Raw genomic sequence first — 16,018 nt, 5'->3', positions numbered from 1 at the left:
CCCGCTGTATTCGGAGGTCCAAAATGTTCTTAAAGGGTGAGCAAAACGCTCACCCTACAGTTCATCCTCAAACTGTTTGAAAGGGGGCCAGTGCTGGTGGCCTCCTGATTTTCTCTATAACAAATGAGTAAGAAAACTATTAATTGGGATGTAAAAGAGATGATAAAAGAAACAACAGCTAAGAAAAGAAATGGAGAGCTTATACCTGATGATGTTCGATGCCTTATCGTAGGTTCGTCGGGGTCTGGTAAAACGTTTTTGCTATTTAACTTCTTATTACAGCCAGGTTGGTTAAACAATAATTACTTCTACATATATTCTAAAAGCATGAATCAGCCAAAGTATGAGCAGTTAAAAGATCGATTTGAAAAAGCAGAACTAAAGTTTAAGAAGCAAATAGCAACGTTCTTAAGCGGTAATGATTCTATTGTACCTATTGATGAATGTGAAGAATACTCTGTTGTTGTGTTTGACGATTACATTTTGGAGAATCAAGATACTGTTAGAAATTACTTTACAAGAGGTAGGCATAGACATTTAGACTGTTTCTATCTTGCACAAACATATTCAAAAGTACCTAAACAGCTTATAAGAGATAACGTCAACTTCCTATGTATATTCAGACAAGATGATACTAATCTTAAACATGTGTATAATGAGTTTGTTGGAGGAGATATGTCTTATGATAAATTTAAAGAGTTGTGTTCAAAATGTTGGCAAGAAGATTATGGTTTCATAGTAATTGATATGACAAGGAAGGTAAACAATGGTAAGTATAGGAACAAGATAAAACACTTCTTGAACGTTTGATGTTTATTGACGTTTGACGTTTTAACGTTTGACGTTCTTTGACGTTCATTGACGTTTGTTCTTTGACGTTCATTGACGTTTGTTCGTTTGCTATACAATAAATGGATGAGAAAGAAATTGATAAGAATATTAAGCTGAAGGAGTTCTTGATAAAGGGTTTCAAATCTTGGAAGAAAGAAAGAGCAGGTATATACGATAAATTTAAGACACAAGAACAGCCTGTAATTGATGCTATTCAAAACTTGGGAAGTGAGATCAAAGAAGTAGCAGAACAAAATAAAAATCTAATAACTGAACTTGTTCCAGTTGTACATAAGACGGCTTCAATAGATCCTAGTCTACTAGAAACACCTAAAAAGATACCTTATGATAGTTCTCCAAGCAGTAGTGATACACCTATAACGGGAGAAATAAAACAAATGAGAAAACAAATTAAAGACAAAGTGGAAGGAGTAGAACCTTTAACAACAGCACAGTCATTTGGTAAGATTGCAACGAAATATTATAGTAAAAGAAATGATACTGTGTTTGGAATAAGAACTGTAGAAGAAGATGGAAAAATAATAAATAAGATAGGAAATTTGGAAGTTAAAGTGAATGGTGATGATTTGATAATTAATGGTAAAACTTATAAAGGAACAGAAGGTCTATGGGAATTGTTAACGACGAATACTAATAAAACCATTGAAGATTATGATGATGACGATTTTGAACAGTACAAGGAAATAATAATAGACTCAGATGCCGCCTTCCAAAAATATAATCGAGATAAAAAGGTAGCATCTAGTAGAGGTTCAAAGTACATTAATATTATCAAGCCTATTTGGGATAATTATATTAAACCAACTTTACCCCCAACTCCTAAAAAGAACACGACGCCTAAAAGGAGTGGTGAAGGAATTAAACAATATACAGAGATACCTAAAGAATATGTATGGATGGATGATGTGAGAAAGTTAATTGATCGGTTAATAGTTATAGATGGAGAAGAAAGGGCTGGTAATCATAACTTTTACAATGAGAAAGTAGGTATAGTGAGTATGATTAATAATAAGCTTTCACAGTTTATTCCTAATGATCCAAAAGGTATAGGTTATTTGATTAAGATCTTAAATACGTTACCACCACGATTCTGGAATGATGAGAAGCTTGGAAAAGGACTAATGAATAAGATCTTAAACATGAAGGGGATACCAGAGTTACATATACCTGGCTTCAGATTTTGTGGGCCTTTTACAAAGCTTCAAGAAAGGTTAGAAAGAGGTGATGAAGGTATTAACCCATTAGATGAGGCCTGTAAAGAACACGATATATACTACAGAGACAATAAAGATACAGAGTCGAGACATATTGCAGATAAGGAACTGGAAACTAAAGCATGGAAAAGAGCATTTAGTAGTGATGCGCCAATTGGTGAACGATTAGCTGCTTTTGGGGTTGGTACTGCTATGAATGCTAAGGTTAAGTTGGGATGGGGGTTATAAGTTTCAGAAAATTTTTCCTCGGTCGACTTTACGACAATGCTAATATTTATATAGCTTGATGGTGTTTACCATAAAGCGCTGTTTCAAGATTTTCTTTATAATAAATGGATATTGAGAGTTATGAGTTACAGAGTTTTAAAGCTAACACAAGAACATTTAATAATTTGAATGAAGCTAACAAAGATATTGAGTTTGATTTCAACGTGGGTGATGGTTTTATACACCCACACAAAGCAGATTGTCATATGACTTTTGAAGTTGTTGGTGCATCAGCTGGAGGAACATTTGGTGCAAACGATACTATAAAACTTGTAGATAACTTCTTCCCATTCTTCTTTTCTCAAATTGAGGTTAGAAAGCATGGAGTTGTTATAGATAAAATCGAGCTACCTGGAATTACATCTACAGCTGTCGGAACATTAAAGATTTCCAAGCCAGAAGTTGAATATTTAAAACAAGCAGGATTTGAAACAGATGATAAACTTGGTCTAAGAAAGAACTTTAGTGTTTTGTATCCATTGAGATTAATTCCAGGCTTCTTAAGTGATTATAAAGAGGTTATGTGGAAAGGCGGATTGAGAATAACATTTACAAAAGCTAACAACAATAACGATGTCTTGTACAAATGGACTGGATCGGGAGCAGCTCCTCACGATGGAAAAATAACAATAAAAAGTATGGAGATAAGAATGCCTATTGTTGAATATGAGTCTAATTACGAAAACAAGTTAAAATTGAATATTCTTAAAGAACCCAAAATCATGTTTTCATTCCATACTTATCAATGTGTTCAGAAGACTGTTGTAGGTTCTTTCTTGGAGTTTGATGTTACTACGCAATTTAATTCTAGGCAATTTGATATGCCTGATTTCGTAGTTGTAATGTTCCAAACTGATAGAAGTGGCAAACAAACAGCAGATGCAAGTAAGTTTGATCATTGTAAGGTGAAGAATATCTATCTTAAGAATGGAAGGAATGAGGTATTTCCAAAAGAATCAAGAAACTTAGATATTGCTAACAAGGATTACTTTAAGATGTACGAAGATTATACTGCATTTAAAAGAATAACATGTGGCAACACTGAAATGTACTATGACCCTAAAGAGTTTATAGACAACAGACCAATGTATGTGATTAATTGTAGTAAGAGGAAGAATGTATCAGTAAATGAAAGAACAAACATTAAGATTGTTGTAGACTTTGCTGAAGTTGTGGCTGCTAATACTATTTGTTATGCGATTTTAATTGGGCGAAAGAACTTTACATATGATCCTAAGAATGAGAAAGTAGTAGAAGAGTTTTAGTTAGTTAGCAAAATATCAACGGGCATAAGGGTATCGAAAAGATACCCTCAAACTGTTTTCATTAACGATTGTTTTATGGAAGTTTTTCCATCAAACGAAATTGACGAAAATGATTAAATATTTTTGATTTTCTATATAATAAATACGATGGCGAGTCACATTGAACTTTTAAACAAGCTTGGAAGTCTTGAGCAAAAACAAGTTATTGGATTAAGAGAATTAGAATTAAATACAGAATATAAGATTGTGAAAATAGAAAAGATTAAAACTAAGTTTGGGAAGAGCATTTTAGTTGAATGTGAAGAGTTTAAGATATTTCTTCCACCTAGATTTACAAAACACTTAACAGATAAAATGATTGATGAGATCGTTAAAGATGGAATAAAAATCAAATACACTGGTCTAAAAGAAAACTATCCAACTGTTGAGTTCTGTATGTAAATCCAAAAATGAATGAAAATGAACAAAAATATGTTGTCATAAGTAAAAAATGGAGTGTTTAGAAATGGATCCTCAAAAAAAGTTCATTCTTACTAATAACTTCAATGTAATTGTGAAAAATGTGCAAACCGAAGTTCAAGTGGTTTTTGATATTAACGGTTGTCTATTCAGCTTGAATTACGATCAGTGGACAGAGTTTAAGAAATCATTGTTTCCTATAGAGAACGAAGTTAGCAGAAGATTCCATTATCAGTATCCGAATTTGTAATTTTAAGTATGTTCTAAGTGTTTTATGGTGATAAAGCCATAAAACTAAGACCTTTGGATATACACAATGCATAAGGAGAAGCAGTACTTTTGAATGTCATTCGAATTTTAAAGATACATGTATAAATAAGAGATTTATTTGAGTTTTTTTGTAATTATATCCTTAGAGTTATGCAATTTATAAAACATTCGATAGATAGGAAATTTATTTGTCTATTGATTGCCGTTTGAATTTTGAAAATCGGTTAATAAACAACGGAGATATAACAAATTCGAAATAGTATCCTTAGAGGTATGCAACCCACAATACATTCAGAAGATGGTAAATTGATTTCTCTATCGAATGTCGTTTGAATTTTGAAAATCGGTTAATATTCGGTGAAGTTACAGAGAATTTTAGAAAAAATCAAAATTTCGGGAATTTTTTACGGGTTTATTTTTGAGTTTTCGGAAAAATGTTATTCTTTAAAAAAAGTCTTAGAATTTTATGTAGATTATGCTAGTATTTTTTATTTTTCAAATTTATGAATTTTATTTTTTGCAGTGTATACCAACTCATAATTTTTTATCAGAAATTTGCCAACTTTTTTATTTGATGAGTTAGCACATTATAACTATGGGGACGTAAGACTACCCTATTAAAAATATTTTGGGTAAACACTATAATATTGGGCAAGTGAGTTGGCAACACTGACATTTTTTTCTTTTTTTGAACATCGATGTTTTAGCTATATATGCTAGCTAGGTGGACATTCTAAGAAGTTACTCAGTTACTCAGTAGATAGTGCTGTATATCATGTAGTTCATCACTTTGCTAATAGATGGCGTTGCTTGTAGAAGTATTTGTTCATATATAAGGACTAATTTTCACTTGATTTCTTGAGCGTAGTGTTAGCCGAGCTCGCTCGCTTGCAGTCTGGCCAGCTGTAAGTAGTTATCGGCGTGGACGTCGCAGGTTCGAGTCGCCTCCAAGCCAGAAGAAGGATTTTCACTCTCTCATCTATAAGCAGCAAATCAGGTTGAGTTGACGTGAATGGAGACTAGCGCTAGTCGGGAAAAGAAAACGAAGGCGCAAGAGAAGCAGCAGCAGAAAGAGAAACGGAGGCACAAGAGAAGCAGCAACAGAAAGAGAAACAAACAGAAAAAGGAGCCTGAGAGGCAGCCGAAAGCAAACCAAACAAACAAATAAGAGAAAGGCGTAAGTCCTCTCAGGTCCACCTGTGCACAGGTTTTGCTGCTTTTTACTTTGAAAATTTATTTATGTTATAGAGTTATTATGATTTTAAATGTCATAAAAGCCTATGCATCATACTAAACTTTATCTTCTTATAATTCAACTATTTCTAAACCGATTTGAACCAAACAAAAACTATTTTTTCAATCAAAGACAGCACTATAAGTTATAAGTTTTAGATATAAGTTTTTATGATTTTAAATGTCATAAAAGCATATGCGCAGTGCGCTCGACTCAATCTCGCTTTATACTATCCTTCCGTGTTAAAGTGTAATGGTCAGTGGCGGATATGTAATTTTTGGTAGTTAGGGGGGTGGAAGGGGGATTGCGCTCGTAGTTAGGTCAACATGCTACTAATACAGATAACCAAAATTACTGATTTTGTAATTGAAACTGTTATTTATTCATTATTTTTAAGAATTTAGGTAAGTACTTTTATTAGAAGTAAATATGCCTAACACATCAGCTAACAGATTATAGGGGAAATCCTTTTGATAGATAATACCTATCTTGTCTTCATTGAGGCTTCGCCACTGCGTCATAGTTTACTTAAGAAACATGTTTTAAAATTATACTAAAATGTCAAAAGTAGATAGTAAGAATCTGGTAGCCCCTAGCTCGGTGATATGAAACAACTCGACGTTGCATCAGTTCCAAAATAGACGGATCATATGAAAGAATTTATACCACTGAACCATGGCATATTTTGTTAGGGCTTCAGCATCCAATTATGCGTTTGGTCCCAGATGAGCCGCTATATTTAATGCCATGGTGTTAACAGAGATGATATCCCTATCCCCATATCGTTATTTATATATATATGCTGCATTGAACTAATTGAACTACTTCATATATGTTTTATATTTACTGTATACAGATATATTTTTAGCCAGACTTCCCTGCTTACTATTAGTAAGTATTGTTGGTTGACAACTGGACTGTCTACCATCAACAAAGTTACTTCCCAGGATGCATTATTGGTGCATATGTAGCACTGTAAATCGATTAATATTAAATGTTTACATAATTTCTTGCATGATGTATCTAATCTATCTTTCCTCACTATTATTCCCCTTCAAAGTTTGATAATTCAAATATTTTTGCCATGATCAGACTAGCTTATGTTCAGCTCATTCAAGAGAAATCATTAGAAGTTCTCCAGATCGTAATGAAATTATTATATCGCTTAACAGTTGATACACTGCTATCTCATCACGTCTGGCATTAAGTGAATTTCATTTTGCATAAATCTGCAGTGACTAATGTTTTCACTTTCTTTTTCCTTGCATAAATAACAGCCGCATTAGTCGAGATGAATATTCGAGTGAAGAAGGAGTTCCTACGTATCCTTCCATTAGATGAAAAATGTGATATTGAGGGCGTAGGCGTCACCGCTCTGGAAGCAAATCAGTAAGTATACCAGATAGAGAAGTATTCTTTCAATGACACCTAAGTTAGTCACTCATAGCTCCACAGAAATTATCCCATGTTCACAAGTGTCAATTTACGAAATAATTATGTCCATATCTGCATGTATTAAGATATGCAGTCAAATTCAGTTAATAGTGAGCTTAAATAGCTTTGTTTTAGTTCTAGCAAAGTGATTTTTATTAGTATTGTAAAAAACAAGAAAAAAATGCATGGATTAAAGAAAAGAAACTATACGATAATTGTGAAAAATAGTTTTTTGTCGAATATTTATCAGTTTATTGGGTAGCTATTATTACACTGTTTCTCGAAGGCATATTTTGTATTTACATCTTTCTGGCTGTATTCTATATGTTAATTAAATTAAATTAACGCTTGTTAGCATATTCCTTCCAGCCAAAATAATAGTTTCTAGAGAATCACAGAAGAGTATACTTTAGGAAGAAAAAAATCTAGAGGTTGTAGATTGTAACATGGTCTCAAGAAATAAAACTCCATATATCAATAGAGTGTTAGCTCATGCCTTTTGTTTGCGTATCTGTTGAAGTACTATTCATCCTAAGAAACTTGCATCATGGGATTGGCTGTAACATGCATGAGAAATAGTTGAAGGGAGGAGAATTAAATATTTTACTTCAATTACATAACTGTTATTACGTAGTTTGTATCTTGAAAACTTATTTGTTGAGAAGCAAAACTAAAGTAGTATCAACCTTTCTTAGCTTAATACGAATTTGATTGTTTGTCCTTTAATTAATATTTCATGATGTGTTAGTAATGAAACATATACTGTTAGGCAGAGAATAGTATTGTAAAATTGAAAGTCCTTAAATATAACCTCATCAAGGAATAATAATTCTCAGATTGGAATCTACTGTTTCCGATGCATTTGAGATAGAACTTCCAATCGAAGTTTATTATTCCTTTTTAACATGTATATTGAGAAAAAGATTAATGGAAGAGGATTCTACCTTGTTGCATGTGAATTACACCGGAATGCCTCATCCTCGTTCGGTTTGAATTAATAATGTAATATTTTCGTTCCTGTTCAAAATGTTGGTACTTGCTCACGAAATTTCACATCATATTGTATGTGCAGATTATTCACCTAAGTACTTTTAATTTTAATAGGAACTTAAATCCTACCTTTCCAAGCAGTAAGCAGCAAAGGAGGCCTTGAAAACCGCGTCAGCATTTGAGGGGTATTTGAATTGAAATTAAATTATAATAACGATATATATTCCATTTTTTTTCTATAATATTCGATTTGAGAAGTAAAACATACCTTGATGCGAAAACTTCAAACAAAATCAACATGTTCCAACTCGTTTCTTAAGCTATATCTCAGAGGGTAATAGAGGAAAAGGAATAGCAAATGAATAAAATTACGTGAGGTTAGAATTAATATAAAACAAGAGCCACGCCATGAAAACTTAATATGATCAGATGAAACCTTGTTAGCCAATTGTTAGTATAGTTTATTTAATTATTTTTTTAAATTTATACGCCAACTGTTGTGCCCTTAGTATTAAACAAACTGAGAAATGAATGAACAAAGAGAAACATAACGAAAGAAGAAACGTAATATCCATGTCTCAACGGGATTCAAATTTGCCACAGACTGGGCATGTGCTCTGAGAACTACTTTCTTTCTCTTTCTTTCTTTCATTTTTTCCTTTAGTTTGCTCTTAATTCTTTTAAATGTTTCCAATGTGTCCTTCCCTTTCTTTTCGTAGCCAACTTGTTTGGCGTACTTGTTCACAATATTAAAAATGTATTCGAGATAAAGTTTAGCACTTATTATTGTATATTACTCTTTCGATTTATACCAACTATGCATGCATTTAATTCACTACACAGAACGGTTCGTACACTATTCCTCCGCTTTAGCTCCATTAGGAAGGATTTGATATCCATTTCCTATGGTGTTCTTTTTACTTCCTCTATATGTTGTTTCGTGTACGTACAATAGTTAGATGCATCTCTCTATTAGATCTATCACTTCATTTCCTTTTCCAGTCATTGTCACCTAGTCCAGCTTGTAAGATTTCAAGTCTGATCTGGACTAGTTTCTTTAGCTGAGTTCTGCAGGGCTTAATAACCCTGATAGAGCCCTTGCGCGTCGCTTGCGGTCAATGCGAAGATGATGTCACATTACCAGCTTCGAAGACTAGATTGTAATGAATCGTCATGGCGAAACTTATACAGCTGATACCCTTTCTGCCGCCAGTCCTCATTATTTATCCGGACATATTTATTTATTTATCCACTAGTAATTTAATAAAGTGTTTCCATATTGAGGATTTTAGCTTATTTCCTTATTGCATTGATGCTTTGCGTATGATCCTTTGAGTAAGAACAACATGAAAGGCGTTCATACTTTAGCGTAATTTTTTAGCATTTGTTTATTGTGTCTTCTAACGCTGTACTATGTGAACTCTTTTCTTTATTCCAGTTGTCCAGGTTCTGTCATGTTTCTCTTTCAATTAAAAGACGGAAGGAACTTTCTCCATGTTGGAGATTTTCGTGCAGATGCCACCATGGAATCTTATCCATGTTTTTGGAATGTATCTATAGATACAATATATTTAGACACAACGTAAGTAGATTTACTGATAATTAGAAATTATTTCTCTCAGTTGGTAAAGTTTTTATTATTATTATTATTATTATTATTATTATTATTATTATTATTATTATTATTATTATTATTATTATTATTATTATTATTATTATTTCTTAAACCTTTATGCGGTAGAAGATTTTAAAATATTATTGCTGTATTTGAAAGTCACGTGTTGTGATCAATCGCAGAAATAAAGTCTCTCTCCCCGTATTGGTTCTACACGAATAAAGAGAAGTTAACATGTTTACATAAAGTAAAATTAATACAATAGAGTACCTTTAAAATAGACATAGATATATATATATTGTTTGATTTGTTCTAATGCATAGCAATACAGGGCTTACCATCTTCAATGCAATGGTAAAATAATTCTATAAATTAACAAAATAATTTGTGTTTCGTTAAAAGAGGTTTCATTTTCTTTCATATACCTCCAGTGATTATTTTTATTTCGTAGCTTGTTTTTAACTAAGTTTTAAACACACAAGTTCGAAGTTCTCACCAAGTGGTTAAAGCAAAAAGTACACTTTGATTATTCACTACTTTTTTTCCCCTATAATAATTTAATTAGGTACCACACAATCGAGTCACATTATTAGAACTACTGCTACTTCTAACATCATGTAGGGTTTAGTCAATGAAATAGGGTTCGTGTTAAGATCAGATGCGGTGCATATATAAGGGCAAATGTATACCTCATTCTAAGCAGATAAATAACAACTGATGAGTGAATGATGTTATTTATCCGATAATTTTTTAGAGGTAGGATTATTTTCTATCGAATTTAGTGTGCCACAATTTCTGAAACTGCAGAATTCCTGAAATGTTCCCGTGTGTATTTAGTAAACATTATCATGGCTAGATAAATAAAATAATTTCGACAAAACAGAAAAAGAAAAGAAGAAAAAAAAAAAAACTTGAGACGCCACGAAAAGTTGTTGATAGAGGTTATGGGATGATTTCAGAAGTTCACAATGTCTATGATCGACGGTGATACTCACGAGAAAAGATTGCTTCCTTCAAGGGCGATACCAAATATTGGAACGTAAACAGTCTGATCTGCGAATTCGTAGAACACAGGCTAATGGTGATAGCAGGGACACATAGAGAATTTTCTTTCAGGAAGAGGGGAGTCCAATACGTTGGACTTTACACTTAAGCTTAGCAACTTGACGTACTTTGTACTACAACTAGTGCTGCAGAAGAAAATGAAAAAGTGAATGCTTGTAAAATTAAAGTTTTTGCTTTTACAACGGGAATCGAACCCGGGACCACGTATACCAAAGGTACACACATTAGTCACTAGACCAGCGGGAAGGGCACTATAATTATTATTATTTTTGCCAATCCGCAAGAATTTGCTGAAACTTGCAGAAAAATGTATCCCGAAATATTTTGTATGTTACCTCTATTAGCTGCGTTCGCGGTAGCAATATTTGAAATTAATATATATTGTGTTCACTTACTTCATTTTTTTAAGACACAGCAACTTATAATTGTACATAAAAAGATAAGTAAAAGAAAATATATACATAGCACGTCTGAAAAAGTTCGGTGAGTGGTCTCAGAAAATACAGGAAACAAGAGTTGAGGGGCTTAAAAAACCTAAGCTACAGCTGATACAGCTACAGCTACAGATGATCTAATCATTTTAGATTCATGGTTCGTAAGTCATTCTCTTTCGAATGAAGCAACCTTTCGAATAATATTATATGCCTCTGTCACGTATTCATAAATTTGGAAGAAATTAAGAGAAAAAAGATTCCATAACAGGACTTTTTACATACTAATCCTAGTTTAAGGTGCCTGTACAAAAGATACTTCTACAAACATATTCTTATATGGTTAGTAGGTATGAAGATAAGAAATATTTTGAAACCACGCTGTGACATTTTCAATAATAATAATAATAATTAGAAAGTTCTTGCATGTATCGTAATTATCTTACCTTAGGTTTATGGTTCGTACTTCATTGTGTTAGAATGAATTAAGTTTTCAAATGACGTCAGTGTCATGTCACGATCCATGAATTCGGGATAAATTCTGGAAAAATTTCCTAGAACCTAGTTTCAGGCACCTCCACGGAAGTTGTCTCTAAAAATAATATATATCTTAGGTTATATATTTAACATGGTTCATAGTTAATATGACCTTGGGAGGGAGAGAGAGTCTATAGAGAGAATAAAAGAAATTGTTTTCATATGTAAACGAAATCTTATGAGTGAAATCACCATGTGGTCTAATGATTTTAAAAGTGTTAAAGAAAAAACATATTCATATTGTGTAGATTGTGAAGAGAGAGAGAGAAACAGACAGGCAGGCAAAAAAAAAAAAAAAAAAAAAAAATTGTTCCAAATTAAGAAATTTTCCCCGTTCAGTATATCCCTGGATGATAGATTCACGGTATGAGGAACGTTACCACAACATCCTCTTGGTCCCCTTAAGGTAATCTGGATTGATTTAGGTACTTATCTATACTTGATGCCGTATGCCATACGTATTTACTATTTTTCTTATGGCGACTGGATCTACCTAACACGATATGACTTGCCATAGTGCCGCAGTGATAGAGATTGGTTCTAAGAACATACCAAAACTTTGGAATACTTCCCTAACATTCAGATTTCAGAGAATACTTTAACTCTATCGAGAATGTTTGGCATCACCTTGATAAGACATATAGACCACCGAATGGAGCTCCATCAAACACTCTGCAATATTTCCTGATTTTTTTCAGTCTGTCTAGCACATAATTCCAGATCATTGAATCGCTTCTATAGCGACTGGCAGTAGTCTGTGGTACACAGTGAGGTTAATCTGGTAATTAAATAGGTGATTCTAATAATAATTTGACTCTACTATGTACGTATCTTGTGAGTTGAAATAAAAGGGATATTAACATACACAGAAACATGACAAAGTTCCTAGTAGACTAGTGCAGAGTATCTCTGGCAAATAGACCGTGTGCGTGGGTTTTCTTCGGGTTCTCCTGTTTTCTCCCACTTTCGTCATTCCACTATTTCACTCATTTCTCATCATCACCGTCTCCTTTAACCTAGCCGGCCTACGCGTAGGACGTTAAAGATTTTCTCTGGCAAATAGAAGACAAAGATTCGATCTTTTGGCAATTCAGCTACGAATTTTTGTATGATGTTTCTATCTTCGTTCTTTATAGACTGGTAGTATATGATAACTAAGCAATTTTAAAGTATTTGTTCCTGTTTGCATGTTTTAAAAAAATATTTGTTCTTGTTTGCCTTTTAGATATTGTGATCCTAGATATGATTTTCCCAGTCAGGCAGAAACGATACAGTTTATTGTAAGTCTTGTGGAAGAACACACAATTCAGAAACCAAGGACATTGATTGTATGCGGCTCGTATTTAATTGGTAAGCTTCAATAGTAACGCATTACAAAAGCTTCGTTGATAAAGAAACTATAACCATCACGTGTCAAGTGGTATACTAGTATGTGCATTTGACCCCATATTAGTGTTTTTAAATCGTTGTTTATGTTGAGTTTGTTTTCACATTTGCGTTAAACAGTAAGGTACAATTTTTAGAACAGTTATAAGAGTAAATAGGAACAATTTTTAAATAGACTTTTCCAGAAAACAGTGATGCACCCTGTGATTTGAAAACTACTTTCTAAAAGCAAGATTTGGCGATACAAAAGAACCTCTTCCTTTAAAGTCTGTATCAGAAGACTGTATGTAACATATCTGAACTTACTACAAGTCTGGAAATTTGTTATTTACTTGCTTTCATTAAGGATGTTAAAAGTAGCACTGTCTTTAATTTTTAGTTCATGGGTTTACAATTGACATACGAAGAGTTTCCGGTCGTGGCCTCTGAAGCAGACATGTTCATACCAATTTAAAGAAATCCCCATTGGGTTCAGTGGCAATTCCCATCGATCCATCAACTGCTCAAAGAATTTTTGTAGCTGTAACCAGAATCAATTTGTGACACTTGCTTTCGTTGAGCGTCTAAAGAAAAACTCTTCAACTTAGCCTTTCATTATTACAGGTCTTACGGATGCTGGGCTTTGACTGTTACTGAACCCAAAATGTAACAAGAAGGAGTGGAAAATTTTTGCCTAGCACTAAACAATATTTTCATCTCGTTCTAAAATCAATTGCATGTTTTATGACAGAAAGAGGTAGTTTTCTCTTGTCTTTTTGCAAACAGGAAAAGATTTTTTTCTGAAGCCTCAAGAAATCGTGCGACACCTGTAATCTTAGTTTATGTATAAATTTAACATTTGCAAGTTGTACATATTTTATGTAATATATATTTATATACGAAATTTACCTGACAGTGTAACCATGTAGGAATATAGTAAATGAAATCGGAACATCAGAATTTATATTCAGTATTTATATATGTAAGTTAATGTGCTAACAAGTAAATATGGGGCGCTGGTATTGTAAAACTTTTGTTTTAGCGTCTCTTTCAGCATCAAGACTATATGAGACGTAGAATCTGAACCCCCTCCGAGAATCGAACCTGGCTCTTCCGCGCCAAAGCCACATGCTCTAACTATATAGCAAAACGGAGGTATTGTACAACTTTTATGTGACAAGCATGTTATAGTGGCTTAAAGATAGGCAAGTGCTTGTATTCGAAGAACCCTATTTGAACAATTACGTAAGTTTTACCAAAAAACCTGGTGGAAAAGCGCAAGGTTAAGAAGGAAATCTGGCTCCATCAAGTAGGCTTTGTGGATAACGAATATGGTATTCACTCTCTTTATTACTTATGTGGGATTACCTGTTGGCGAGGATAGTGCTCCCAGCAGTCTTTATTCAAGTTGTGTCAAATCGTTGAGTCAGCAGATGTTCAAATAGAAACATTGTTCGTAGTGTGTAGTTGTAACTGTGTTTGTCAGTATTGGTGTCAAATTCATCAGTTATTGCAACGAGAATGATTATCGTTGGAAACTCTAATCCTTAATACTTTTGGATGACATCTTTGTAGATAGTGATCAAAATATTGTTCTATTAATGTATTTAACTTTTTTGGTATGTAAACCATATCGCACGAAAGAAGGTTCTGGAAAAGTTTTCTTAAAAAATGACGAAGTAAAATTTAATTGGTGTAGTTGCCTTCAACTTATTGAGAAATGATGCAGGTTAGAATTTGGGAAGTGACTCGTTGTTACATCTGCTGTTATTCTGGTACTGAAATTCGTTTGCCGATATTTGTACCAGGTATTTCCATGAAATACATCAAGAGTAAATGTGAATTCTCACTAGGCAATAGGTTGTCAAACTATTATTGTTAGTAGTAATCTGATTTTTTTATTTATTAATATATATATATATATATATATATATATATATAAAATGCTTATACACCAATCTATTGAAGTCTGTATTGGGGATTTGGGGAAATTGTTTAAGAACGGCATGATACAGTGTGGTGTCACAGCGGACGTGACACAAGATAGAAACAGGTGGAGGACAGCGATCCGAAAAAGCCGATCTCACCTAACTGGGAAAAGCGTTTAGAAGAAGAAGAAGAGTATGTTTAGCATGATTTTCATTTCATGTAGTGGAATTTATCCTTTTGTCACTCGAGCTTCAGAGACGAAACCGGCATCTGCATAGAATCATGGATTACAACTTGAATAAAGTGTAGTAGTGGAAAAGGAACTGATAGTGCTGTGCAAGATAAAGAAAATGGAAGGAATTGCTCTAACAAAGGAATCTGATGAAATTGATGTTTTAGGTATTCATAAAGCATAATTTGTCAAAAGCGCGGAACCAGTGCAACAACAACCAGTGAAAACGGACGTAAGCGACTTTCAGAAGATACTTATGTTCAAATGACCAAGTATCAAGACGACTGACAGAAATTGGACGAAACGAATCGTTTGTGTATCATGTGTCCAACGAATGTTATAAAACTTAGACACACCGGAGAACTTTAGAGAAGCTGATGCTTCGAGATGCAAAATCAACAGATGATCTACAAGAAACAGATAGAAGTTGTTGTGTTGAAGAAGGTTGAAGGTGCATCAGAAGGAGATTTTCAGCAGTAAGAGATAACCCAAATACAACAGCAAATGTGGCATCCGTTTACAAGCTAAAATGAGTGGAGAGTACGCAAAATACCGTATCTGCAAAATAAATCTTGGGAATATCTTCTTAAAAGTAACACGATATTTTCAAGATGAGGTATACATGCACACAAGTGATCTTAATCATGAACATAGGGTATTTGCTGCTGACTTGTATTATCACAAATGTATGAGTACATATATGATGAGATAACGGTGCAATGTACAAAACATATCTCTCTATGAGGAGTCGTCACCTACATCTTTAATAGCAGTTTTCTTTTCCGTTCTGAAAGAAATCCAACCGAAACTGTATAAAGGAATTGGATACAGCCTGTCGGATATTCGGTATCACATAAAT

The 16,018-nt window shown here is 33.4% G+C and overlaps 1 protein-coding gene across 5 annotated transcripts in view; it reads left to right on the top strand.

The window, feature by feature from the left end:
- LOC145680620 (DNA cross-link repair 1A protein-like) overlaps positions 1 to 16,018 on the top strand; it is a 77,902-nt gene that overhangs the window by 45,806 nt on the left and 16,078 nt on the right. For all 5 annotated transcript variants that reach the window (XM_081751302.1, XM_081751304.1, XM_081751305.1 and 2 more), the window contains exons 6-8: positions 6,839 to 6,950; positions 9,424 to 9,567; positions 12,859 to 12,983. In XM_081751302.1, coding sequence (XP_081607428.1) covers positions 6,839 to 6,950; positions 9,424 to 9,567; positions 12,859 to 12,983 — 381 coding nt within the window. The remainder of the gene's footprint in view (positions 1 to 6,838; positions 6,951 to 9,423; positions 9,568 to 12,858; positions 12,984 to 16,018) is intronic.

This window comes from Thermobia domestica, chromosome 3 (assembly GCF_964235325.1).
Source record: "Thermobia domestica chromosome 3, izTheDome1.hap1.1, whole genome shotgun sequence".
Classification (NCBI taxonomy): domain Eukaryota; kingdom Metazoa; phylum Arthropoda; class Insecta; order Zygentoma; family Lepismatidae; genus Thermobia; species Thermobia domestica.
The sequence above is the reverse complement of the archived record's forward strand: the minus strand, read 5'-3'. Positions and strand labels throughout refer to the sequence as shown.